General features: G+C 52.9%; 3 protein-coding genes across 4 annotated transcripts in view; 1 reads left to right on the top strand and 2 right to left on the bottom strand.

Moving 5' to 3' along the window:
- TECPR2 (tectonin beta-propeller repeat containing 2) overlaps nt 1-13,417 on the bottom strand; it is a 75,880-nt gene extending 62,463 nt beyond the window's left edge. The window contains exon 1 of the mRNA XM_023745981.1: nt 13,405-13,417. The gene's annotated coding sequence lies outside the window, so the exon portion shown is untranslated. The remainder of the gene's footprint in view (nt 1-13,404) is intronic.
- On the top strand, nt 280-7,706 carry CINP (cyclin dependent kinase 2 interacting protein). Of its 2 annotated transcripts, none has more exons than XM_006104809.3 (5): nt 280-366; nt 2,283-2,451; nt 4,269-4,398; nt 6,089-6,218; nt 7,176-7,706. In XM_006104809.3, exons 1-5 carry the CDS (start codon nt 360-362, stop codon nt 7,376-7,378), a joined length of 639 nt encoding a protein of 212 aa, XP_006104871.1. In that variant the 5' UTR covers nt 280-359; the 3' UTR covers nt 7,379-7,706. The 2 variants fall into 2 exon arrangements, with proteins under 2 accessions (XP_006104871.1, XP_006104872.1); XM_006104810.3 differs by lacking the exon at nt 280-366 and adding an exon at nt 550-864.
- A 1,186-nt stretch (nt 13,418-14,603) lies between the features above and the next one.
- ZNF839 (zinc finger protein 839) overlaps nt 14,604-25,553 on the bottom strand; it is a 17,481-nt gene continuing 6,531 nt past the window's right edge. The window contains 11 exon segments of the mRNA XM_023745980.1: nt 14,604-14,919; nt 14,922-15,285; nt 15,287-15,495; nt 15,885-16,012; nt 16,181-16,185; nt 16,187-16,300; nt 17,501-17,650; nt 18,235-18,327; nt 20,700-20,912; nt 21,090-22,088; nt 24,567-24,719. Coding sequence (XP_023601748.1) covers nt 14,735-14,919; nt 14,922-15,285; nt 15,287-15,495; nt 15,885-16,012; nt 16,181-16,185; nt 16,187-16,300; nt 17,501-17,650; nt 18,235-18,327; nt 20,700-20,912; nt 21,090-22,088; nt 24,567-24,719 — 2,613 coding nt within the window. The 3' untranslated portion in view covers nt 14,604-14,734.

The raw sequence follows: 25,553 nt of genomic DNA, 5'->3' as shown, positions 1-25,553 counted from the left end.
GCGACCGGCAGCGAGGAGAATGCTGAGCAGCCCCCCGATGCGCCGGAAAATCTCCCAACACGCAGCAGAGCTCAGACACCCCGAAGTGACGGGTTGGCACCAGGCTCCAATGGAGCTGCGCCCTGCCCTCTCCTTCCGCAGTGCCCACAGGACACTCTGATTTCTAGCTGCTCCATAAGTAGTGGATAGCTGAGATCAGGCCCAGGGAGGCGTCCGGCAAACCCGTTCCCTAGGCCGCCGGGCCCGCCCCACGAGGGACAGCCGGCTCTTTTGGGAGTAGCAGAGTCGGGCGGAAGTGACGTAACTTCCGGCGGCATGGGCGGGGCCCCGGCCTCCTTCCTGGGATATCAGCGGGCCGCATGGAAGGTGCGTGAAACTGGCCGCCGTCCGGGGCGGGTGGGAGGCGGGAGCCGTGCGTGGGGCGGGTTCCGTGCATGGCCCCAGCCCCGGCCCGCGTGGGCTCCGCATCGGCCTGGGGCGGTCAGCCTGGCCGAGCCTCGGTTTCCCCTGCGTGGGCTCCGCATCGGCCTGGGGCGGTCAGCCTGGCCGAGCCTCGGTTTCCCCTGCGTGGGGCGGGACAATGTCTGCGAGAGGCGCAGGTCCCGACGCTCCCGTTGCAATCGTCCTTCCAAATGAGCGTCGCGGAGCCGGTGCCCCGACCTCCCCGGGCAGTGCGGGCTCGGTCCCCGCGCTTGCACCGAAAGCTGCCATTCGCGAGCGTGGTTCTCTGACTACCGGGTCCCCCCAGATGCATACACACACTGTCAGCTGGTCTAGTCAACAGAATGCTTTCCTGAGTCCTGTGAGCCTCTCTAGCAACTGAACTACCCAAGGGAGGGGTCTTGGGAACTCCCATCCAAGCAGGTAGGTCGGAAGCACAGGTAACAGCCAGCCTGGGCTTGCTGTTGGCATGTGAAGTGGAAGGTTGGGGGAAGGGACAGGCTTGTAGGACTGAGCCCTGAACCTGCGGGATCCGAGGCCCTTTCGGGTGAGAGTGTCAGAATTGAGGTTACTGCTCGGTGGTGATGGAAAACCACACTGGAGAGGTCCTTGGGATAACATTACGCTGGATACTTGCCAGTGCCAGGCCCTCACAGCTTGACATACGTTATCTAATCTTTACATCAACTCTCGGAAGTAGATGTATCGCATCTCCGTTTTACAGATGAGAACATTGAGGCTCTGAGAGGTTAGCTAAGGTGCCCAAGATTGCACAGCTGGCAAGGGCAGAGTTGGGATTCTAATCCAGTCAGTATGGTCTTCAGCGTCTAGACTCCAAACTGTACCACTGTGTGTGCTGGACTCCTTAAGGGGCCTCCCACAGAATTTGGACTTTATCCTGTGGGCCAGAACCCTTTGAAGGGTTCTAAGTAGGGAGGGAGGGAGGGCAGGGGAGGACTGGAAGAGAGCTGGGTTTTGCCGGTCTGAGGGTTGCTTCCCGCAGTCTTGGAGCATGGGCAGCACTGGCCCAGGAAAGGACAGAACTTTCCAGCAGAAAGGGCTGCAGGCGACTCCACTTTCCAGGCGCTGCCAGGAGCTCATTTTAGCTGTAGATTAAGGGGTTGCGGGTGGGGGTTGCGGTGGAGAGGAAGCCAGGTCCTGAAGGACTTGGGACTGCCTCCTGCGTCCTCAGCACCGAGGTGGCCTCTGCATCTCTAGGGCCAGCCTGGCCATGTCTGGAGAAGCACGAAGCTCTGATCGAATGTGAGGCATCAGTGCCTGAGGCAGGTGATGGGAGCACTGGCTGGGGCATGGAGGGCTTGGGCAGGAAGTCACACTCTGCCTTATCCCCAACCTTTGAAAATGGTCCCAGTGCCCTGGCGCAGTTGGTTGGAGCATCATCCCACACCCCAAAAGGTGGTGGGTTCAAATCTCGGTCGGGACACATACCCAGGTTTCGGGTTTGATCCCCAGTTGGGGTGTGTGCGGGAGGCAACCAATCCATGTTTTTTCTGTTTCCCTTTTCCTCTCTCTAAAAAAAAATCAATTAAAAAATAAGAACAAAGACATTCATTGAAAGTGGTCAAAGTGCTTAAGGCAAAACTTTGTGGAGCCATTAAGTTGGGAAAGGGTCCAGCCATCTCCGGAGAGTCTTAAAATGTAAAAAAAATTGTTTTTCCTTGTTCTGGGAACTCCCCAGTCATCCGTTCTTCTGTGTTTCCACGCTGTTTGTCCAGATGTAGCGTTTCAGATCGGCTTACAGTTGAGATTTATGAGGACATTTGCCCTCCAACTATGATCAAGAATTTCACAATAACTATGTTTCTTTTTCTGCCTGTCAGCAAAGACCCTTGGAAGTGCAACGCCCCGGAAACCTGTCTTATCCGTTAGTGCGAGAAAAATTAAGGACAATGCAGCCGATTGGCATAATTTAATCATGAAGTGGGAAACCCTCAATGATGCCGGCTTTGCGACTGCAAACAGCATTGCCAACATGAAAATCAGTTTACTGTAAGTACTGCCCGAGCTCCTCCGAGCTCCGCACCCTTACTGCTTGGGCACACGTTTTCAGGGGGGTCCCTATGGACATGGATAAGTTAAATTCTATTAAGTAAGAAAGTGGTAAAGCAGTATATGAAGTGTGAACTACATGTGCACTTAAGTACAAAGGACACTACGTGCTGACCATGGTTACATCTGTGCATGAAATGATTAGAATGGATTGGTGGGACACAGGCTCAGCTCAGGACATTGGTCTCTTCTAGGAAGAATGAGTATTGGGGGTGGGGTAGGTAAAGGGGACTTTATCTTCATGAGGTTGCATTTTATCTTGTGCTGTTGTGATTTATAAGAAAACCATATTTGGTTTTCCTCCCTATTCCTGATACACAACTCCGAAAATCCTTATAATTTCCTAGTTGCTAAGAGCCATGGGAGAGTGTTTTGTTATAATGTTTGGTATTTTGTCCTCGAATAGTCCCCGTTCCTGAAATAGCTTCAGAGTGATAAGAGTGTCCGCTCATTCGGAACAAGCCCCTTCCCACCACATCTGAGTTTATGTAACTTTTGGTGACTTTTGGAAAGCCCCCAAGGAAGGGGGTGGTTGCCAAGGGAACCAACCAGGCCATTAGAGGGTTGCACTTTCAGCACCACCCCTTTAGCATCACCCCTCTGGGAGGTGAGGGGCTGGAAGTTGAATTAATCACCAGTGGCCAGTGGTCCAGTCCATCCTGCCTGCATCATGAAGCCTCCATAAAATCCCAAGAGCATTAGAAATTCTGTGTTGTAAACAGGGTTACCTTGATGTGTGGGAAGGGTGTCCCAAACCCTAAGGGACAGGAGCTCCCGTTTGGGGCCCCTCTGGACCTCGCCCCATGCGCCCCTTCATCTGGCTGTTCTTTAATACCCTTTGTCATAAGCCTGGAATCTATTGAGTAACCTGTTTTCCTGAGTCCCATGAGTTACTCTAGCAAATGACTTGAACTGGAGGACAGGGTTGTGGGATCCCTTGATTTATAGCCTGTCAGTCAGAAGTACAGGTAACAACTTGGACCCCTGGGAGGGTCACTCGTGGGGACTGAGCCCTTCACCTGTGGGATCTGTTGCTGTCTCCAGGTTAGATTATATATATAGATGGTGTCACCAAAAAATGTATACACACACTTTGAACAATTATAAAGGCAGTGTTTACTAAAGTATATTTCATTCTCAAAATTAAGCTATCATCTGTTCAGTGTGCATGCACTTTTGGGGACACCCTGTATATGTTTTCTTAACCTCCTCAAAGTCCTAATTACATACGTTTGTTCTCCAGCTCACCTGCGTCTACAGGCGCGTCTAGGCTTCCCTTGCTGGCCAGGCCGCTGGCGCCACCAGAGGCGCTTGGAGCCTCCACTGTGTTTTCCTGGAAGCCGGCTCAGCCGGTCCCAGTGCTCCGCATTCTCCATTCTCTTTCATGTGGAATTTTCTCCTTCCGAGTTGCTTGTGACTCCGCTAGGTCAGCGTCCTGCCCCGTGGGCCACAGCCTCAGGCTACACAGGCGTCCCCAGCTTGTGAACTCATCTTCCTCACCAGCACCCCACCCTCCACCGAGGAGCCACAGGCTGAGTGTAATTGGCTTGTTCTCGTGGAAATTGAGTCACTGACGGATGTATTCATTGCATATTGACATAAACGTGTCAGTGAGTGAGCACGTTTAACAACATGCAACACCTTTGCCGACCATCTGACATCATTACATGGATATCGAGTGTGCGCGAGTTTACCCTGACGTCTGAGGCGAGCTTAGCTTACGGAGTGTTTTGTTGCCACTCCTCCATTTTGTCCAGGAGTAAAGACAAGATCGAGTTAGAGAGCCGCAGCCCGGCTTGCGATGAGAATGCAGAGCAGAGGCCGCGGGAATACAGTGCGGAGCTGGACGCGCTGTGTGAGGAGCTGCGGGCCACCTTAGACGGCTTGGTAAGACCCGAGGTCCCGGGGCGTGTCGGGGCTGCCTGGCTCTCAGGACACCGAGGGCGGTCTTCCCCGCTCACAGGTTGGATTTTCCCTCCTCTTCCTCTGCCTGTCCTTTAAGTCTTGACGTCCCAAGATGCTGTCCTAGACCTTTGTTCTCTTGGTCCTATGTGCTGTCCGCTGCCAGGCCACCCCCTCACTGGGCTCCACCGTAAACATGCCGAGGCTTTGGGGACCCCAGCGTCTCTTGTCACCACTCAGCTCTGTCTGGAGGCAAATGGCGGTAGCTGTGCTGCAGCGAAACCTTATTTATGGGCTCAGAAATTTCAATTTTATGTAATTCTCATATCTCACATGTATTCCTCTCGATTTGTTTTCAACCATCTAAAAGGCCCATTCTTGCCCTAACCGGTTTTGCTCAGTGGATAGAGCATCGGCCTTCGGACTGAAAGGTCCCAGGTTCGATTCCGGTCAAGGGCATGTACCTTGGTTGTGGGCACATCCCTAGTAGGAGGTGTGCAGGAGGCAGCTGATCAATGTTTCTCTCTCATTGATGTTTCTAACTCTTATCCCTCTCTCTTCCTCTCTAAAAAATCAATAAAATATATTTTTAAAAAAATTAAAAAAAAAATAAAAGGCCCATTCTTAGCTGGCAGCTGGTACAGAAGTAGGCTCTATGGGCGCTGGCCGAGGATCCTGGTTGGCACACAAGAACCGTTCGCAGGGGTTAATGGACTGATGACCGAAGGTCAGTGTCCCCCATACTGGCTACCAAACGTGGACAAGACACGTCACCTCTTTGCAGGGCACAGGGATAGGGGTTTGCACGTTTGAACTTGGATAACTATCACTCACCCATTAACATAAAGTCTTTATATTTTAACTTCTCCTGATGGAAATGCTTTTTGGTGTGTTGGGGATTTAGCCTTTTCTTTCTCTCTCTTTTTTTTTAAAATATATTTTTATTGATATCAGAGAGGAAGAGAGAGAGAAACATCAATGATGAGAATCATTAATCAGCTGCCTCCTGCACGCCCCTCCTGGGGAATGAGCCTGCAATGCAAGCATGTGTCCTTGACCAGAATCAAACCCAGGACCCTTCAGTTCACAGGCGGACGCTCTATCCACTGAGCAACACGAGTGAGGGCCGGCCTTTTCTGTAGATTGAAATGCAGTACCGACTTCAGGTGATGTGCGGGCTCCTTGTCTCTTCTCAAGGATTAGGTTTTTGTAATTATCGTCCTTGGGACTCAGCCTTCCCTCTCGCCTGGAGCTGTACTGTGTTAGGAGACAGAGCAGGTATCCCCCCTTCACCCTCTTCTTCCTCCAAGAGGTTCCAGTAAACTCAGAGGCAGTTGATGAAAGAATCAGAAATGAAATCATTTACTGGCTCCCCCTCGCCTTCCACAGAAGCAGGAACCTGCGTGGGGATTGGTTCCTGCCGGTCTTGGGAATCTGAGTGAAGTGGGGCTGGAAATGGGATTGTTACTGAAGTGATCCAGATGAGTGACGTCAGAGCAGCCATCTGCCTCTGTTGCTTGGATTTGCTGTACACGGAGCCAACAGGGTGGAATTACTGGACTTTGGTCTCAACAGACTTCCATGTCTTAGCTTTGAAATCTTAAAGAGCTGTTAACTCTGAGCCTGGAGTAGATTTCAAATCTTATTCTCATTTTCCAAATTAATATCGTTTCAGACCAAAATACAGGTGAAAATGGAAAAGCTGTCTTCAACTACCAAGGGAGTCTGTGAGCTGGAAAATTACCATTACGGGCAGGACAGCAGCCGGCCGCCCCTGTTTCACACGTGGCCCACCGCCCACTTCTGTGAGTTCTCTCTGCCTGGGTTGTAGGGTGCATGCGGAGAGCCTTTGGTGCCATTTAGACCTGGCATGCCGAGACGCTGGCAGGCATTCGGAGGAAGGAGCCCGGGGGTATCTTAAACAAATAGAGCGTTTACCCTTGGCTTACTCACCTAGTCAGCAAAGAATAGTAAAAACATAATTAGAGACCCATGAAGCAGGTTGCCATTACTGGCCCTTTAAACCAGTGGGTAGAATGAGTAAAATTTTTTTTTTTAGCCAAACCGGTTTGGCTCAGTGGAAAGAGCGTCGGCCTGCGGACTGAAAGGTCCCAGGTTCGATTCCGGTCAAGGGCATGTACCTTGGTTGCAGGCACATCCCCAGTAGGAGGTGTGCAGGAGGCAGCTGGTCGATGTTTCTCTCTCATCGATGTTTCTAACTCTCTATCCCTCTCCTTTCCTCTGTAAAAAATCAATAAAATATATTTTAAAAAAAAAAAAAAAAAAATTTTTTTTTTAAAAGATGGTTCTTTTGCCTTTTGTTTTGTTTGAATAAGGATAAAACTTCAGTGAACCTCATGGGAGAAGACTGCTTGGGCAATGAAACCCTTTGCTTTCATAAGCCCTATGAAGTAAGGTTATTTTTAGCTTTATTAGTTCAAAAGAAGGGCTAAGCTACTTTATATCGACTGAGATCTCAACTTTTCAGTGAGAAGTGAGTTAAACCTGCTAACTGGTGTGTATTGCAGTGTTGTCAGTTTGAGGTTAACCTACCATTTTAGCCTTGCAGGTTCCCAGTAGTTAGGAGGTTAGAGTTACTCTTTCATTTCCTGTACTTGCCGCGTGCTCCTGCTGTGCACACCAGCCGGTCCTTGACCTCTTGACCTCTGCGCCGGAGCTGAATCTGGCGTTTAGCCAGCAGCTTCCTGTCCAGGTGCTTCCTTGTGTGGCTGCCATTAAGGGGAGACTCGCATTTGTTACAGACGAGGCTTCCCGCCGCCTCTCGGACATGTACGGGGCGGAGCTCCTCCTGAAGCGCACCATCGTGGATGGGCTGGCGCACACCGCGGACCACGACCTCTCCCTCACCTACCTGTCGCTGTGGCTGCACCAGCCCTACATACAGAGCAACAGCAGGCTGCTTCTGGAGAGCATGCTGCTCGAGACGGGGCACCGCGCGCTGTGACTCCAGGCTTCCCGCTGCTCTCCAGGCCCACCCGTTCCACTGGCCTCTGCAGCGCCCACGGTGGACAGTCTTGCATGTCATGCCCCAGGCTCTGGCCTGGCCACTTCTTAGGGTCATCCAGACTGGACCGGTTCATCAGGCCCCACGGCCTCTGCAAATGCACTGTGTCTGCTGCATACTGTCTGCCACACGGTGTCACTTGTTGAACCACCGTGAACCCGACACCCCTGAGGACCTCGGCATGAAATAAATGAGTCCAACGGAAGGATGGCGTGATCCTGTTTCTGTAAATCAGGTGTATTTTACACAGGTTGCATTTTGTAGAAAATCCGTAGTTGTAGTGTTTTTACTTTATACTTATCTGTGTTGTTTGAATTTTTGAGTTTTGTAATTACAGCTAATGTTTAAAATAATATAGAGTTTGCCCAGTTGGCATGGCTCAATGGTTGAGCGTCAACCCATGAACCAGGAGGTCAAAGTTTGATTCCTGGTTGGGCACATGCCCAGGAGGCAGCTAATCAGTTATTCTCTTTCATCATTGATGTTTCTCTCTCTCCCTCTCCCTTTCTGAAATCTGTAAAAATATATTGACCTGGCCTGCTTGGCTCAGTGGATAGAGTGTTGGCCCACAGACTGAAGGGTCCTGAGTTTGATTCTGGTCAAGGGTTGCAGGCTCAATCCCTGGCCCTGATCGGGGCATGTGCAGGAGTCAATCAATCGATATGTCTCTCTCACATCTATGTTACTCTGTCTCTCCCCGTCCCTTCCACTATCTAAAAACCAGTGGAAAAATATCCTCGGGTGAGGATTAACAAAAAAATAATATTTAAAAAAATACCATAGAGACCAAGATGGCGGCATAGGTAAACACCTGAACTTGCTGCCTCGCACAACCACATCAAAACTACAACTACAAGACAAAACAGATATCATCCAGAACCACGGGAAGGCTGGCTGAGTGGAAGTTCAACAACTAGAGGGAAAGAAAAACGAATCTAGACAGGTAGGAGATGCAGAGGTGTGGAAGAGCAGAGGTACGGAGGGGAGCGAAACGGGCTGGCAGCTGTGTATGCTGTAGTCTTTTTCAAGCGGGAGATACAAACTCCCAACTACTCTTAGCTCCAGTTCCGGGCGAGACTCTGGGGACCCAGACTCATACGGGGAGAAACTGGACTGTCTGGCATCGAGGCCAGCTTTCTCACAGAGGTGCTCGCAGCATACATTCTTCCTGCACAGTGCTGTGGGTGCTGTGGGACACAGAGACCCAGGAACCTATCGGGGCAACCAACCATTGCTGTTTGAACCTCCCTGTGATTCCCTGAGACCCCACCCCACCTAATTTACAACCCCACCCAAGCTGTGCATAGAGGCTTTTGCATATGAATGGCCTGGCATATTGCAATCTAAAATCTAACAAACTGCAGCTTGGTCAAAGAACCCCAGAGCTTCCAAAAGAAGGTCCAAGGCTTGTAAGCAGCCTGCATTGCTTCACAGCTGGGCCTCATCTGCGTACCTCCAAACCCCAAACAAAGAGGAAGAATCTGCAGATCTCTCTGTAGCTCCTGCTGGATGTCCTCAGGCAGTGGCTGACTTTGCACCTACTTGGAGATCCAAGAGCCAGTGCACCCAGTGGTCAGTGAGACCACACCAGATTACAACTCTTCACATCCATAAGAGACACACTTAAGGAGCAGACTTGGTGAGTGCAAAAGCTCCACTGAAGCAAGTCCTGCCCCATAAGGGTGTCTCTAGCACAGCAGTTCTCCCATTGTAGACACAGCTGGTCCTCCGAGCCAATTGGCCTGGTGGTCAATTTCTCCCAGTGATACCAACAGCATTCAAGACTTAACTATAACAAGACTGTGTGCACAGCCCACAAAGGGGTGCACCAAGAGTGTCAACCTCAGGTAATAAGGGAGGCTGAGCCACTGGGCCCTATAGGACACCTAGCACACAAAAGCCACTCTATCAACAGAGGGAAGCAGCCAAAATGCGGAGACAAAGAAACAGGTCACAAATGAAAGAAATGGAGGAAAGCAAACTACTGGATATAGAGTTCAAAACCACAGTTATAAGGTTACTCAAGAATCTTCTAGAAACCTCCAATAAATTTAGTGAGACCCTCAAGGATATGAAAAAGGACCAATTAGAACTTAAGCATATACTGGCTGAAATAAAAAATATACAGAGACCCAACAGCAGACTAGAGGATCCCAGAATCAAGTCAAAGATTTGAAATACAAAGAAGCAAAAAACACCAAACTGGAAAAGAAAAAATCCAAAAATATGAAGATAGTATAAGGAGTCTCTGGGACAACTTCAAGCGTACCAACATCCGAATTAGGGGGGTGCCAGAAGAAGAGAGAGAGCAAGATATTGAAAACCTATTTGAAGAAATAATGACAGAAAACTTTCCCTACCTGGTGAAAGAAATAGACTTATAAGTCCAGGAAGCGCAGAGAACCCCAAACAAAAGGAATCCAAAGAGGACCACACCAAGACACATCTTAATTAAAATGCCAAGAGCAAAAGACAGAGAACCCTAAAAGCAGCAAGAGAAAAACAGTTACCTACAAGGGAGTACCCATAGGACTGTCAGCTGATTTCTCAACAGAAACTATGCAGGCCAAAAGGGAGTGGCAAGAAATATTCAAAGTGATGAATACCAAGAACCTACAACCAAGATTACTTTACCCAGCAAAGCTATCATTCAGAAGTGAAGGTCAGATAAAGAGCTTCACAGATAAGAAAAAGCTAAAGGAGTTCATCACCACCAAACCAGTATTATATGAAATGCTGAAAGGTATCCTTTAAGAAGAGGAAGAAGAAGAAAAAGGTAAAGATACAAATTATGAACAACAAATACACATCTATCAACAAGTGAATCTAAAAATCAAGTGAATAAATAATCTGATGAACAGAATAAACTGGTGATTATAATAGAATCAGAGGCATAGAAAGGGAGTGGACTGACTATTCTTGGGGGGGAGGGAAAGGGGTGTGGGGGTGCGGGAAGAGACTGGACAAAAATCGAACACCTATGAACGAGGACATTAGGGGGGTGGTAAGGGCATGGGGTGGGGTGGGAGCCAGGTGGAGGGGAAGAAAAAAGAGGAACAACTGTAATAATCTGAACAATAAAGATTTTTTAAGAAACACCATAGAGATAATTGCGCAAAGATGGGATCATGAAATGAAAACTTCCTACAAAAAATTTGCCTGTTTGCATATTGAGGATGCCACCGCCCAGCGAGGTTTCTTCCACGTCATTCTTCTGGCAGAAATCCTATAATTTGGCAATATTTGCAACTGAACTTTGGAGGGGGTCGCTTCTGCCATGCTCCCAGACACAGGTCTGTGGAGCTTCGTGCTATGGGATGTGGGCTGTAACCTCATGAAACTAAAGTTCGAGGTCCCAGGAGCAAGTGCTTCCTGGAGAAGGAAAGAAAAGTGCCCAAAAGAAATGGCTTCATACATGACAGGGTCTGCCCCGAGAGAGTCACGCCCGTGCTGTGCGCCATGGCCCCGTGCTGTGCTGTGGCCTATCAGAGCATTAAAGGTGACAGTGCTTAGAGGTTCCCTTGCCTCTACCTGTGCAGTATTTGCTAAAATCTAACCTCACGAAAGCAGGACGTGCAGCCGGGCGTCTGGCAGGAATGACGTCCTGCTGCCTCGGGGCAGGCTGTGATCCCAGCCCAGGGCCACAGGCAGGGCCAAGAAATGGGGGTTGAGGGGGCACTTAGAGAATGAATGCTCTTCAGAGGAGACACAGAGCAACTTCTAGGCCTTTCTAGGACATTTCATATCCCATGATGCCTCATCCCTGGACACCCAACTCGCCCAGAATTAATGGAACGGATGGATACTGCAGAGGACAAACAGAAGTAAAAGAGGGAAATGAGGAACACATTATCTGGTGGCATTCGCCCAGAGAGGAACGAACGAGGTCTCCGGCGGTTGCTGATTCCAAAGTCGTCGCACTGTCGTATCTAATAAAGATAGAATATGCAAATTGACCATAACTTTGCAACAAAGATGGTGGTGCCCACAGCCAATTAGGAGGGAATATGCAAATTGATGCAACAAGGCGAGAGGCAGCTCCAGGCCAGAGTAAAAGCGGTGCCGGCAGCCAGGGGAAGGAAGGCCTATTCTTGTATGAATCTTCGTGCATCGGGCCTCTAGCTGTAAAATAATCTACAGATCACTTCCTATCGGAAAGAGCAGTGATGTCACGAGAGAACAGTGCTCTCCTCTGCCTCCAGGAATCTTCCCAGTGGACAGTAAAGGAATAGGAAAGGACCAGCAAAACAGAGAATGGGGTTGGGGATGAAGTCATGATAATTACCTCTGATTAAAACTAACTCCTGGGAACACAGAAACATACACAAAAGCATGAAAGTAACACAACGTACTACACAGAACTCAGCTGTGGACATTGCGTGTCATATTGAAGGAGGGCTGCTTTTACAAAAATAAGTCTTAAGCCCGGCTGGTGTGGCCCCATGGTGGAGCATCGACCTATGAACCCAGAGGTCACAGTTCAACTCCCTATCAGGGTACATGCCAAGGTTGTGGGCTCCATCCCTAGTAGGAGGCAGCTGATCTGTGATTCTCTTTCATCATTGATGTTTCTATTTCTCTCTCCTTTCCTCTCTCTGAAATCAATTAAAACAAAAAACAAAAGTCCTAGAAAGTTGACACTATCTATATGCATGTATGATTTTGTTAAAAAAACAAATAGCAAAAAAGAAAGAAAACTAAGCAAATGAAAAAAACAAGGCAATAATCTCTAGAAAAAACAAAACTCTTACAAGAAAATGTCACGGGAGTGCTATTTGGAATTGAGCCCAGTTACAATTCAGTGTGCGAAGCAGACGCGAACACAGTGTGTGAGGGGCAGCTGTGTTCTCCACTTAAAAAAAAAAAAAAAAAAACAAATAGCAAAAAAAGAAAGAAAACTAAGCAAATGAAAAAAACAAGGCAATAATCTCTAGGAAAAACAAAACTCTTACAAGAAAATGTCACGGGAGTGCTCAGGCTCACATGACCAATAGTTACGCGAAGCAGACGCGAACACAGTGTGTGAGGGGCAGCTGTGCAGGGTTGTGGGGGGGAAGGCACACGCGCCAGGTCCCCATGTCTCAGTGGTTCGTCCATGGCTAACATCTAACATGAGTCAGTCAAGCAGCAAGGCAGCCAGGTTCAGACACGAGGAGAAAGGGGGGCGGGTGCCTCGGCTGGGGGAACCGAGGGCTGAGGTTGGGGCTGCACTGCTCATCAAGGCCCTTCAGTAGTGCTTGACATTTATCAACTATGGCCGTGCTATTCCCTGGATGAAAACAAGGATTCATCTTAAAAATAAGGAGCCCTGCCCGGCTAGTGTTGGCTCAGTGGTTGAGCATCTATCTGTCCTATGGACCAGGAGGTCATGGTTTAATTCCTGGTCAGGGCACATGACTGGGTTGCTGGCTAGATCCTCAGTGTGGGGTGTGTAGGAGGCAGCCGATCAATTATTCTCATCATTGACGGTTCTCTCTCTCCCTCCCTTCCTCTCTGAAATCAATAAAAATATATCTGGAGCCATGGCTCAGTGGATACAGTGTCAATTCCCAGTTGAGTGCACCTTCCTGGGTTGCAGGTTCAATCCCCAGTCAGGGCACATGCAGGAGGCAGCTAATGGGTGTGTCTCACATCCATGTGTCTCTCCCCTTCCTCCCCTCACTTCCACACTCTCTAAAAAACATCAGTGGAGCCCTGGCTGGTTTTCTCAGTGGTTAGAGTGTCAGCCTACGGACTAAAGGGTCGAGGGTTTGATTTACAGTCTAGGGCATGTACCTTGGTTGCAGGCTAATCCCCAGCCCTGGTCGGGGCATGTGTAGGAAGCATCCAATTGATGTGTCTCTCTCACATCAATGTTTCTCTCTCTCTCCCCATCCCTTCTATTCTCTCTCTTAAAAAAAGGAAAAAAATATCCTTAGGAGAGGATTATACATACATACATACATACATACATACATAACATGGACCTCATCCTTGCCTGGGTGGCTCAGTTGGTGGGAGCATTGTCCCCTGCAACCAAAGGTCACCAGTTCGATGCCCGGTAAGGTCACATGCCCAGATGGCAGGTTTGGTCCCTGGTTGGGGCGTGTGTGGGAGGCAACAGATGGATGTTTCTCTCTCACATTGAATGATGTTTCCCTCTGTCTCCCCTTCCTCCCTAAGATCAGTAAAATAAATTAAAAAAATAAAAGGACCTCAACTCTCCCAGGACCCTCTTCTTCCCATTCGGCTGTCCCCAACCCAAGACTTCGGAGGTGGGGTGGGGAGGGGAGGGGGCCTGTGCCTCGGGCTCTGCAGGGGTGCAGTGCTGACCACAGACGGGCACCATGAGAAGTGCTGGAAACAGTCCCCCAAGGCCCACGGGCCCCTACGCAGCACTCCGTGGCATGTGTACAGTCTGTGCTCTGAGGCCTCCATGCCCACTCCTAATGTCAGCCTCTAAACTGTAAGCACTAGGTAGACAGGAGACAGTTCCTGATGAGGAGGGAATTGCGCTCCTTCTGTCTGCCCGTGTGGTGCTGTGAGGATGAAGCAGTGTAAAAGCTGGCTCGGGTTCGGGGCCCGCCAACGCTGCCCGAGGAGCGACACAGGCTCCCCGAGCAGAGGCCTGTGGCTGCTGCCAGGGCCTCCTGTGCTTTCAACTGCACGGTGCAGCCAGGCAACTTTCATTCCATCGTGAAATTCACTGCCCACTTATATTCACAGTGAGGCTCATGCCGGGTGAAGCGAAGACGCACCGGGACATGCAGCAGAGCACGACCTGTAAGTGGGAAGAAGTGCGTGTCTGACCCCTGCTGCGTGAGTTGCCCGACGGGCGTCACAGGAGGGGCTCCACCTTTTCCGCTCACTCTCCTTCATAAAACCAAGCAGAGACCCCTGCCCTCCTGCTTCCCAGCACAGTGCCCGCCCGCCAGGAGGGCTCCTTTCCCGCCTGCTGGGGCCAGGGGGGGCTCCTTTCCCGCCTGCTGGGGTCAGGAGAAGCTGCGGATGGGCCCCCGCTGGGGAAAAGCAGCACATGGCCCTGGGGAAGGGCACGTGCTGGGGAGCAGGGAGGGCACCCAGGGACGGTGAGTGGTGCTGAGAGGCAGATGGATGGCCCGGAAGAATTCATCACCAATACCCTGTGGCCATCACTGTGATGAGAAGGTAGAAAAAAAGGTAGGCGTGGGGTGGAAAGACATCGTTCTTTATAAATAAAAGGCTCCTCGGTGTCAGTATTCACATTAGAAAAATATACCTGCCTTGAAATAGACCCTCTGCATAAAATCAGTCAGTCGGCTGCGCTCCGACTCCCTCTCACGGGAGGGCTCTGCGCCTCGGTCTCCGGAGGAAGCCCTCCCGGCGGGCCTGGCTGCAGGGCAGGCCGCTCTGCTCAGGGCCATTGGACAATGCCCGCCTCCCAGACACTACGGCGCCCGGAGGGGCCAGGACAATCACGTGGGAAAACAACAGCTCCTGGCACCCGCTGGCGATCTCAAAGCCACGGCCTCACCCACAGCGATGACGCTCTCTGGTTCCCTCTGGTCAGTGTGTGGCCGGGTCCCGAAGGGCAACTGGTCCAAGCCCCGCACGTGGCCCCGAGACCCACCGAGCAGACAGCGGAGGCCCGGCTGGGACACGGGGCTGCAGGGACAAGACTTTCTCCGGCGGAGGGACCGCAGCCGTGTGAGCAGGGCCTCACCGGCACTTGGGGTCTCCAGCCCCGGCAGGCAGCAGGGATGCACTCCTCCCACGGACATGCAGCCGCAGCGGAGTCCCCGCCACCCAGGTTTGACCCCGGCGTCCAGGTCTGAAGAGGGTCCCTGCGCACCCTCGGTGGGGCTCGCTGCGGCCGGCTCCGGGTCAGCACCCCCGGCTGGGCTGTCCAGGCTGAGCGTGAAGGCCCGGCCCACTGACATCCCACGCAAGGGGGGCTCCACACACAGGCTCCTGGCTGCTACCCCGGCAAGCGCTTTCAGCTGCTGGCCCAGCCCGTGCTGCTGTCGCCCGCAGACCTCGGTGTGGTGTGGCCTTCCTCACGCCGGGGTCAGGCGGTCCCATTGACTCCAGGGGCAAACCTTAAACGGCGAGGGAAACGGGAAGTCACCCGCGGGCTGTGTCATGGCCTGTGCGCTGCACTCATCATCCAAACAGGCTGCCCACGCGCATGTCCAGCAAAAGGAAAACAAACTCCTGCTGCCTGGACTGGAGCCCAGTCTCGGGAAAGCCTAGCCAGACTCGGGGAGTCCTGGGCCCCTCCTGGCACACCACCCACCACCACACGGCGGCTCTTTATCTCAACACGGGACCCAAGAAAACCTCCAGACCTCGAGATTCCTGGGGACGCATATGAGCGACAGAACGTGGGGAAGCCGAGATAAAGCTCTTGAGAAACGGGAGGGCACGGCTCTCTTAAATGTGGCCACAGGGGCTCCTGAGCCACAGCCGTGACCACACAGCATCTCACCCTTGCTGGCCGCCCGGGGACGCCGCAGGTGTTCTCTGGCCGCCGCTGCAGGCGGAAGCCTCGGGGGGCTCCTGGGGCAGAGCTGCCCTTCTGGGCCTTTTCGCTGAAGACAGCGTTTCCCCTGCGGTCTAGGGAGAGCAGACAGTCAGCGGAAGGGAGCTGCAGGCGGCCTCCACCCCCCCTTCCTGGAGCGGCGCTGAGAGTGAAGTCAAACCCAGCCGCCCCCCCCCCCCCCCCCCCCCCCCCGGCAAAAAAAAAAAAAGGGGGCCCCGGGCCGCGCCCCCCCGGGGGCCCACCTCGGTCTCCCTCTCCGGCGGGCTGGCCGCCTCCCGGCCGCTGCACGTGTGTCGGATGCCGTCTGTGTGTGTTTCTTCCTTGCGCAGGAATTCCTCCGTGATTCCCAAGGACTCAGCAACCTGAGGAGCACAGGGTGTAGGACTGAAAGCCTGCCTTTGAGTCTGCGAAGTCCCTCTGTACAGCGAGGCGCTGTCTGAACAGGGAAAAGTGAAGGTCAGTGTGAGGTGCAAGAGCCAGTGGTGAAATGTGGCTCCCAGAGCCAGAGCCGCTGCGTTAGCAGGTCAGGAGACACCGGCAAGGTTTTTAATAAAATTTAAAACACTCTCTTTCGTGTCACCACAAGCTTAATAACGTTATTCTGCTACCACAGCCGCTGTCTCGCCCATTGTGCCTCCTTTTCTGAATTCTCACTGGTACTTCAGAAAAAGAATCCTGCCTATTCCAGAACCACGTCTCCTTTCCCAGTCGGTGGACAGGACGCGGGTTTGGGAGGCTGGGAGCCCAAGCTGGACCCCAGCTTCTCTGTCACAGCCTGGCTGGCCCTGGCAGCTGCCCATGTGGGACCACAGCCGCTGGAGGGGTGTGGGGATGACGCCAGGTTCCACGTGAAGCAGCAGGTGTGAAGGTCATCGTGGACATCGATCGGCATTTACGCACGGACCGTGGAGAGAACACCAAGAGCATGAGGGGCGGCAGGGAAGCAAGGGCGGATCAAGGTCAGAGGAGAGGCCAGGGGTCAGCGAGTTTAGCATCCAGCGACCTGACAGTGTCCCCTTGCTAACAGTGCGGGGACTTTGCAGGCCAGAGAACTGCTCCGGGGCGTGGCAGTGGGAGGGGGCGATTCTCCCTGACCACGTGGTACACGTCCTCGCAGCAAAGGCTTGTATCCAAAAGAAACCAAACCAGGGCTTTTTCAAAAACATTTCTATCAGAAACAAATAAGCAAAAAAACACACAAAAAAGAAGGAAAAAACAAAACAAAAAACCGCATTTCTGTCAAGGACCCAAGATTGCTAAAGGCAATTTGATGACAATGACATTGAAATGAGAAATTTGTCAAAACAACCACAAGCAAGACCGTTGGGCTGTGTGTAACCCAAAAACCTACATAACGAAGGACCCTATTAACCGTGGCAGTGACTCCGATCAGCGGGAGGAGAATCGCGGTGTGGACTTCCTGGAGCTTATCTGCATGTCCGAGTTGCCTTCACGTGAAGAGAAAGTGACAGCGCGGCCGACTGCCCACGTCACTACGGAAATGCACGCTCTCCTGCAGAACCGCAGAACCGCTCGTCCTCCGAGCAGAGCGCTTCCCTTACCTCGGGATCCTTTATTTCCAGGGGCTCCTGAGAACGCGGGCTGGGGCCACGGAGGTAATCCTGACACATTTTTTTAACCATCTGATGCAACTCTTCAAACTCCTTGTACACGGCTGGGAACAAAGGCTGTGCTAGATGACCTTTCTCAACCTTAGTGAAGATAAAAACGAAAAGACGTTTACACCGGAGGCAATGAGAGGGAAAATACGGGAAGACGCACAGAGGGAAGGAGACCGCGCCGAGGCCTGTCCCCGGCGGGCGTTCCCTCCACTGCCCAGTGAGAGCCGTGTGCCCAGCACTGCGCCCGCAGGGCTACACGATGGGCCTGGGAGCGAAGGGGGCATAACAGGGCCTTCGGGGGGCCTCCTCTCCCTGGCAGCTGCTGGGAGGTGTGCGGTGTGGGTGCAGGAGCCCAGGCGCAGCATCAGAGTGGGCTCACCAGGGCCCAGAGCCCGGCTTGGAGGTACCCAGTGTGAGGGAGTCCAGAGTGGAGGAAGCCAGGGAGGGCGGGTGGGTAGGTGGGTGCTGGGGCCGTGTGCCGCCAGGGTTTGCTGCTACCCCCTCGGTGCCTCCCACAGAAGCTGAAGGGGAGACCGGGCCTCCGGCAGCACCAGCAGCCTCACCAGCTCTGTCCGGAGGGAAAGGACTGCAGAAGGCCTGGCTCCTAACCTAACGTGAAGGACGCCTTTCTAAATGGCCCCTGGTCATCCCCTGGACCGGGCAGGAACACTCGCCTTCGTCAGTAGAAATTCATACACGGTCACGGCCTGGGCCAGGCGGGGCAGAGCCAACTCCACGAGGTCCTCGAGCGCACACTGCTGCAGAACCTACCAGAAGAGAGCGATCAACATCTTTGAAAGCCCACAAGAATCTCCCATTAGCCAACAAGCTGCTGCAACAAAGAACATGAAAGGCATAAAGTCCCCCAAACCTCAGTGATGAAGCCACTCTACACTACGAACGCTCTACTTTGTTAACTCTCTCGCTTGTTCCCCATGAGCAAAATCCTGAGATCCACCTGGATTCAGAGCCTGACTCCCCGACAGCCCTGAGCGCGGAGTGGATACGAGTTCTGGATAAGGACATGGCGACGGGGAGACGCGCTCTCTTCTCTCCAGGGCTCCAGGCTCACCAGCCTGAGAGAACAGGCACAGAAATCCCAAGGCAGCCAGTCAGGGCCCCACCAAAGCACAGGAGGGAGAGGAAGAGGACCGGGTGACAGGCAGGCAGGGCAGGGAGGCAGCAGGGAGGGTGCAGTCCCCAGGGCTGAGTGATCGCTGCAATGGGGAGGGGTGCGTGAGGGGAAAGGAGAGCCATGGGTGCTCTGGGTGCCCGGCTGAGCTCTGGGCAGACCTGGCAAGGTGGGTGGGACAGGAACCAGCTGTGGGACCTTTGGAATCGAGGCTGAAGCGCCAGAGAGGTCTGAACAGGCGGAACAGACGTGGGAGCCAGCAGGGGAGCGCGGGTCGAGACACAGGGGGATGGACGAGGTCAGCCAGGGCAGCAATAGGGTGGCGGAAGCGGGGAGCCCTAGAGACAGGGAGGACATGGGGCTCAGGGAGGTTGAGGGGCCATCAACCGGAGCCAGTGGCTCAGGAAAGTCACAAAAGCAAAAGGAAGACCTTTCTCTGCAGGACCGGGTGACCCGAAAAGCCCTTAGAGAGCAATGACCAGCTGGTTTCCAGCACGCGGGAGGTGTGAGAGGGGGGAATGTGGGCATCGTCTCACCACACCTGGTCGACGGCAGCCAGGCACCTCCTCCTTCTCTGGCCGGTGTGGCTGTCATCTTTCCCCGAGTGGGGTGTCTCTCGCACACACTGTCCCCTCCACACCCAGGACAGGCCTGGTCCGTGCAGGCAGCAGCGTGTGCTCTAGCGCCTGGTTCCGAGGGCCTCTCTGCGAGTCAGGGTGCGGTCAGCAGTCCTCAGCTTCCCGTGCCACCTCGCTAACGTGAAGGACCACCGTGCTCGAGTCCCCGTCACACTGAGCAGAGAGGCCGCGCGTGGACACCAAACACCCTAGATCCAGGTTCCAGACCTGCCACCCCAGGGGGACCTGTGCGCGGTGCAGCCTCTGCAGTCTCAGCTCCTCACTGTTAAGTGAGGTAACCACCGTCACGGACCGTGAGGGGAGCGCACCAGGAACTCCGCACAGGCCAGGGCTGCGGCTGGGCTGTGCAGAGGGCCTAACCCGGTGGGGGGAGGCTAACTGACGCTAAAGAGTGAGTCAAGCCAAGGACTACCCCACCTCCTAGTCCTGAACACGAGTCACCCAGATTAATTAACAAGCCCCACCCCCTACCCCACAAGCCAGTTCACCAGCGCTCGAATTTCCCGCTAGAACCGTAACCTAACGGAGCTCTCTCGGAAGCCACTTCCTGTGAAACCACTTCCTCCCCTGCGTGTGGATCCGGTGTCTCGCTGACTGGCCTCGCGCTCTCTTGCTGGCTCTCACTTCCCTTAGGACATCCATCCATCCGCCGTGACCAGGCAAATACATGCGTCCTGGCCAAAGGCAACTTGAGTGAGTCCCACTTTTCCCAGTTAGTCCAGCTAGATTCAGTGCACTGCCCTGGCTGGTGTGGCTCAGTGGGTAGAGCGTCGGCCTGCAGACTGAAGGCTCCCAGGTTTGATTCTGGTCAGGGCACATGCCCGGGTTGTGGGCTCCATCCCCAGTGTGGGGTGTGCAGGAGGCAGCCGATCAATGATTCTCTCTCATCATTGATGTTTCTATCTCTCCCTCTCCCTTCCTCTCTGAAATCAATAAAAATATTTTTTAAAAAGAAGATAAATAAATAAATAAATAAGTTCCGTACAACACCTTCTTTCCGGGCTGGGTTGGAGATTCCCGGACTCAAAACCTGAAACATGCTTTTATATCTTGCAACTTATGACAGTAACAACCACAAAAACTACTTCTGTTGTTTTCTGAATGGCTTCCATGAAAACACGGGCTATAATTTTCCAAAACGTATAAAGGCAAGCAGCCCTTGCTGTAGGTAAAACCCTCTGGTCCGTTCAGACAGGTAAACCTGAATGGTTCCAGGTGAACAGCCTGGAATTAACTGTGGGCTCCAGCCAAGTGCACTCCAGGTGAACTGCCTACCGATCTGGGTATTTTACGTTCCAATTCAGGAGCCTAATAGCGAACGGCCACATTCCATGCCAAACAGGTCTCACCGCGTGTGAGAGCGACGTATCTCCTGGAGCGCGGCTCTGCTCCTGGCAGCTCGGCTCTGGCCCGCGGGGGCCGGGGTGTAGCCCCTTTCAGGCCCGGGGTGTCTCTCTGATTCCCAAAGGGCTGAGTATTGTTCATCTGCTGGTTCCGTCACTAGCACGGCTTCCACTTCTATAGGCTGACCGTTCTGGATGGTGTTGGGAGGGGCAACAAGGGGAGAGGAGGCGCCCAGGTGTCACTGCCGACGTCCCAGGAGGCACCGTGGGCCGCTGCCCCCGATCCCGACCTTTCCCAAGACGCGCTGTCAGCTGGAGTGCGCTGCGCACAGCCCGATGACCACGCCGGAGGACCTGGCTGCGCCGGACAGACACCTCCCTTCCCCGGCAGCGGGCCCACAAGGTGGGTCTCAGGTCCCCCAAAAGGGGACTTGGTTCTGCTCGAGCCTCTGCCTGAACCCCTCAAACACCATAAAGGCTACTTTAAGGGTGACGGCAGCAACAAGGACACTGCCACCAGACAGAAACCTCACCTGCAGGCCACCCCGAGCTGACGGGGCCCCTTCCGCACTCAGAGGAGCTGGTGTGGACGGTCCTGGGGACGTGGGGCCACGGGGCCTGCCCTCCGCACAGCCCCGGGCCATTCTCCCCTTGGCTTTCTCAGACAGCAACGGCTCCGGCTGGGGCTCCGGCTGGGGCTCCGGCTGGGGCTGGCCGTGGCCCGGCTGCAGTTTGAAGTGCCGGGCCAGCCCCCCCCTCCCTATGTATGACTTTCCACACGTCTGACACCTGAAGGCTCTGGGCCTCAGGGAGCTGCTCGGCAAGTCAAAGAGCGCCTGCTTGTCCCTCTGCTCCTCCTCCTCTTCCACGCTCAGTTCTGAATAATCGTCCGAGTCGGACGGGTGGCTGTCGGCCAAATCCTCCATCCGTATGAATTTATAATCTTTGGCTTTGTACTTGGGAGGTCGAGATATCCGCCCAGAACGTGTTTTCACTTTGAAAGGTTTTTTTAGTTTCTCAGTGTGTTTTGTATGCAAGTTGGAAATAAATAAATTTGCTGAACTGGAAGAAACAGATGTTACTGCTGGCTGGTCGGAGGCTGACTGAGGGGCCGACGTGGCGCCGAGTCCATTTGGCGCCTGGGGGGCCACAAGTCTCACCGCAGGGACCGGCTGGAGGGCGGGCAGTGGCCTCTGGAGCAGCACCTGGACAGGAGGCTGTGGCCGGGCGCTCAGGAGGGGCTGTGCCCTGGGCAGCTGAGGGCTGGCGACGCTGAGCCCCAACACGCGGCAGTGCCTTCCGGGCGGCTGGCTCGGCCGGGCTGTCCTGGGATGGACGGTGGCCAGCTGGGGCTTCGGCCTTTCCTGACCTTTCGTTTCTCCAGACGTTACCGTGACACAGATGGTTTCCAGTTGCTTTAAAAAGAAAAGAAGCATTTAGCTTATCAATGTTTCTGCAATTTTGCTCTCATCTTAAATCCACCATGGACATTTTTTCTACATTATAAAATGCACCCCGGCCGCCGTGTCTGAGTTGTTCGGTGTCATCCCGTGCACTAAAAGGCTGCTGGTTCAATTCCTGGTCAGGGTGCACGACAGGTGCTGGGCTCGATCCCTGGTCGGGGGTGTGAAAGCAGCAACCAATCAATGTTTTAGTCTCACATTGATGTTTCTCTCTTTCTCTTTCCTTCCCTCTCTCTCTAATTATCAATAAAAAAATCTTTTTTAAAAAAATATATTTTATTGATTTTTTACAGAGAGGAAGGGAGAGAGATAGAGTTAGAAACATCGATGAGAGAGAAACATTGATCAGCTTCCTCCTGCACATCTCCTACTGGGGATGTGCCCGCAACCAAGGTACATGCCCTTGACCAGAATCGAACCTGGGACCCTTCAGTCCGCAGGCCGACGCTCTATCCACTGAGCCAAACCGGTTTCGGCAATAAAAAATCTTTAAAAAAATAAAATTATGCCCAACCAGCATGGCTCAGTGGTTGAGCGGTGACCTATAAACCAGGAGGTCACGGTTCAATTCCCGGTCAGGGCACATGCCCGGGTTGCGGGCTCCATTCCCAGGTTGCAGGCCCCATTCCCAGTGTGGGGCAGGAGGCAGCCAATCAATGATTCTCTCTAGTCATTGCCATTTCGATCTCTCTCCCTTGTCCTTCCTTTCTGAAATCAATAAAAATGTATGAAAAAATAAAATTATAAAATGCATCTCAAAAATCTATGTAATAAAAAAGTCTACGTAATATAGGGTGTCCCAAAAAACGTGTACACACACTTTGAATAATTATAAAAGCAGTGCTTATTCAAATATATTTCATTCTTGAAATGGAGCCGTCTCCTGTTAAAGTGTTTATTTTGGGGACAGCCTGCATATCTGTACCGTTTATAGGGATGTTTCTGAACCTTTCTCGCCCAGTGATACATTTTGTCACATCCACAGGTTAGTGTGGAAGCATTTGCACACTTAGAAGTGCGTGTGCCAAACCCTATTGTTTTAGAACTACCACAGCACAAACATGGCCTAAATTTTTGATCTGCTATGGCCACTGGTTTACCATGTGGGTGCCACACGGGATACTTTGTTCCACGTTCGTTTCACTGAGCAGACTTTCTGAGTCCCTCTGGGTGCCAGCGTACACATCAGCAAAGCCTGCCTCCCCGGAGGAGGCGGGGAGTTAGTTTCCTGCCTGCCTCAGTCGCCTGCAGACGAGCTGAATTGGGACCTCCTGCCCTGAAATCTGTACTTTCAACAGCTCCACTGCTGTTTCTGAAGGCAGAGAGGTTCCCTAAGGAATGCAGACAGGAAAGCAATGCCACCTGCCACCTGGGGCAACAGGGGCAGTGGCTCCCAGGAGTGGGTGGCTTCCCAGAAGAGATTACCTCTGGGGTGGGGGGCCTTGGAGGCTGAGTAGAATTTTTCCAGGTGGGAAGGTATTCCAGGTGTAAGAAAAACAGGGCGTAGCTATTAGAGAAAGCTAGCAGTGTTTCTGCCGGGCAGGAACGGGAGGGACGGGAACAGCCTGACCGTAGGTGTGTGTCCACTGGGGCTGTGCCTCCCGATCCACACCACCCCACAGAGAACCCCCTTTTCTAAATGCACCCCCTGGCATGCCACTCCTCTTCCGCATGTTCAACGGCACCCCCTTCCCAATCTAGTGCGGACACCACCTCTTCCACAACCGCTTCTGACCCCTCAGCCAGAAACCTCTTTCTCTAATGCATTTAGCCCTTCCCCTGTGCCTCTAGCTTTCTTTTCTTTAAATATGTTTTTATTGCTTTTAGAGAGAGGGGGGAAGGGAGAAGGATAGAGAGAGAAACATGTGCCCTGGCCGGGAATCGATCCAGTGACCTCTTGGTTCATGGGTTGATGCTCAGCCACTGAACAACACCGGCAGTGTCCTCTAGCTCTCTGTGATCAGAAGCTATGAGTCCCGTTTTACCTCCCTGGTTAGAATATTGCCTCCTTAGGGGCAAGGGGCACATCTTGTTTGCCTCTGTGGCCTCCGTGGCACAGCTGGTGCTCCAAGAGTATTAGCTGAACAGGCCGCACAATTGCATTATTGTGATTTCAGGTAGAATTTATAGCCTCCCTTGAAATATTAATGTTTATTGCATATAACATTATTATATTTAAAATAATTTTTCTTGAAATATTAAAAAATATTTTTTAAATATTTTTTAAAAACCACACACACACACAAAGAATTTATATCCTTCCAATTAGATGAGCTACAGAACACAATCGCGCCTCCTAACTGTAGTTGTTTGCTTTCATGTGGTGGAAAATGTCATTTTTGGACTCTTTCCTAAGTTGTCACACCAAACCCAAAAGGCTGTGGCCACATTCAGCAGGCCCTGGAGGGGGACCCTGGGCAGTCACCTAACCTCTCTGAGCCTGTTCCTGGTCTGTAAACGCTGATACAGCTCAGCACGGGGCCAGGCTGGGAGCAGTGTGTGCAGGCGACAGCCACCCTCGCCCTCTGACTGCTCAGACGGGCTGTGTCCAGCGCATGCAGGAGGAAGCAGTTTGGGCAGAACCTACTTGTCTTCTCCAGCTTTAGCTAGACAACTCTCCGGGGTAGATGAGGAAGTGGGTACAGCTCCAAGAAGCCGAAATCACCGGGCGCGGGGAGGGGACTGTCCATTCTGTTCTCTGCCCGCCCGGGGGAAGCTGGGGTGAGGGGCGCCTGTCATTCACGGCCCAGTGCTGAAAGGGGACCTGGGCTTCGGGGGCTACAAGACCCTGTTTCATTCCCCACCTCCCTACTAACCAAGAGCCTGGCACCCTGGAAAGGATGCCACTGGGAAAGGCGGTTTTGTGGTATATTTTTTGCATATTTCATGCATGAAGGGTATGGCAGGCGCTGTGCTGAGCACTGAGTTACAAATCCAGGCGCTACTACTGCAGGGCGCCAAGTCCGCACCCCCCATCACAACGCCCTTAACTCTGCAGGCGGGAGGTTGAGCATCGACTAGGAGCCTGGAGGTCACGGTTCCAGCCCCAGAAGGGGGGGGGGGGGCGTGCAGGAGGCAGCCGATCAATGATTCTCTCTCATCACTGATGCTTCTATCTCTCCCCCGCCTCTGCCTTCCTCTCCGAAATCAATAAAAAATATACGTTTTAACAAAAAATGTACTTAATTCTGTCCTGAGTCTCAGCAGCTGCCACCGGAAAAGTTCTCGGCGTTGGCTCCTGGGAACCCATCCGGGTCTCTCGCTACCGCGGCCCCTGTGGCTCCCAGCACCTGCCCCGGGAGCGCCCGCCCGGGGAGCGCCCGCCGGGTGTCCTCTCAACGCTCGTCCGCGGAAGTGCCCGTAAGTGCGCATTGAACTGCAAGGCCTGCGGCGGCGCAACAGGACGGGCGGCAGGGT

This window comes from Myotis lucifugus, unplaced genomic scaffold, assembly GCF_000147115.1.
Source record: "Myotis lucifugus unplaced genomic scaffold, Myoluc2.0 scaffold_610, whole genome shotgun sequence".
In the NCBI taxonomy this organism is placed as follows: domain Eukaryota; kingdom Metazoa; phylum Chordata; class Mammalia; order Chiroptera; family Vespertilionidae; genus Myotis; species Myotis lucifugus.
This window is presented reverse-complemented; position numbering and strand designations above follow the sequence as displayed.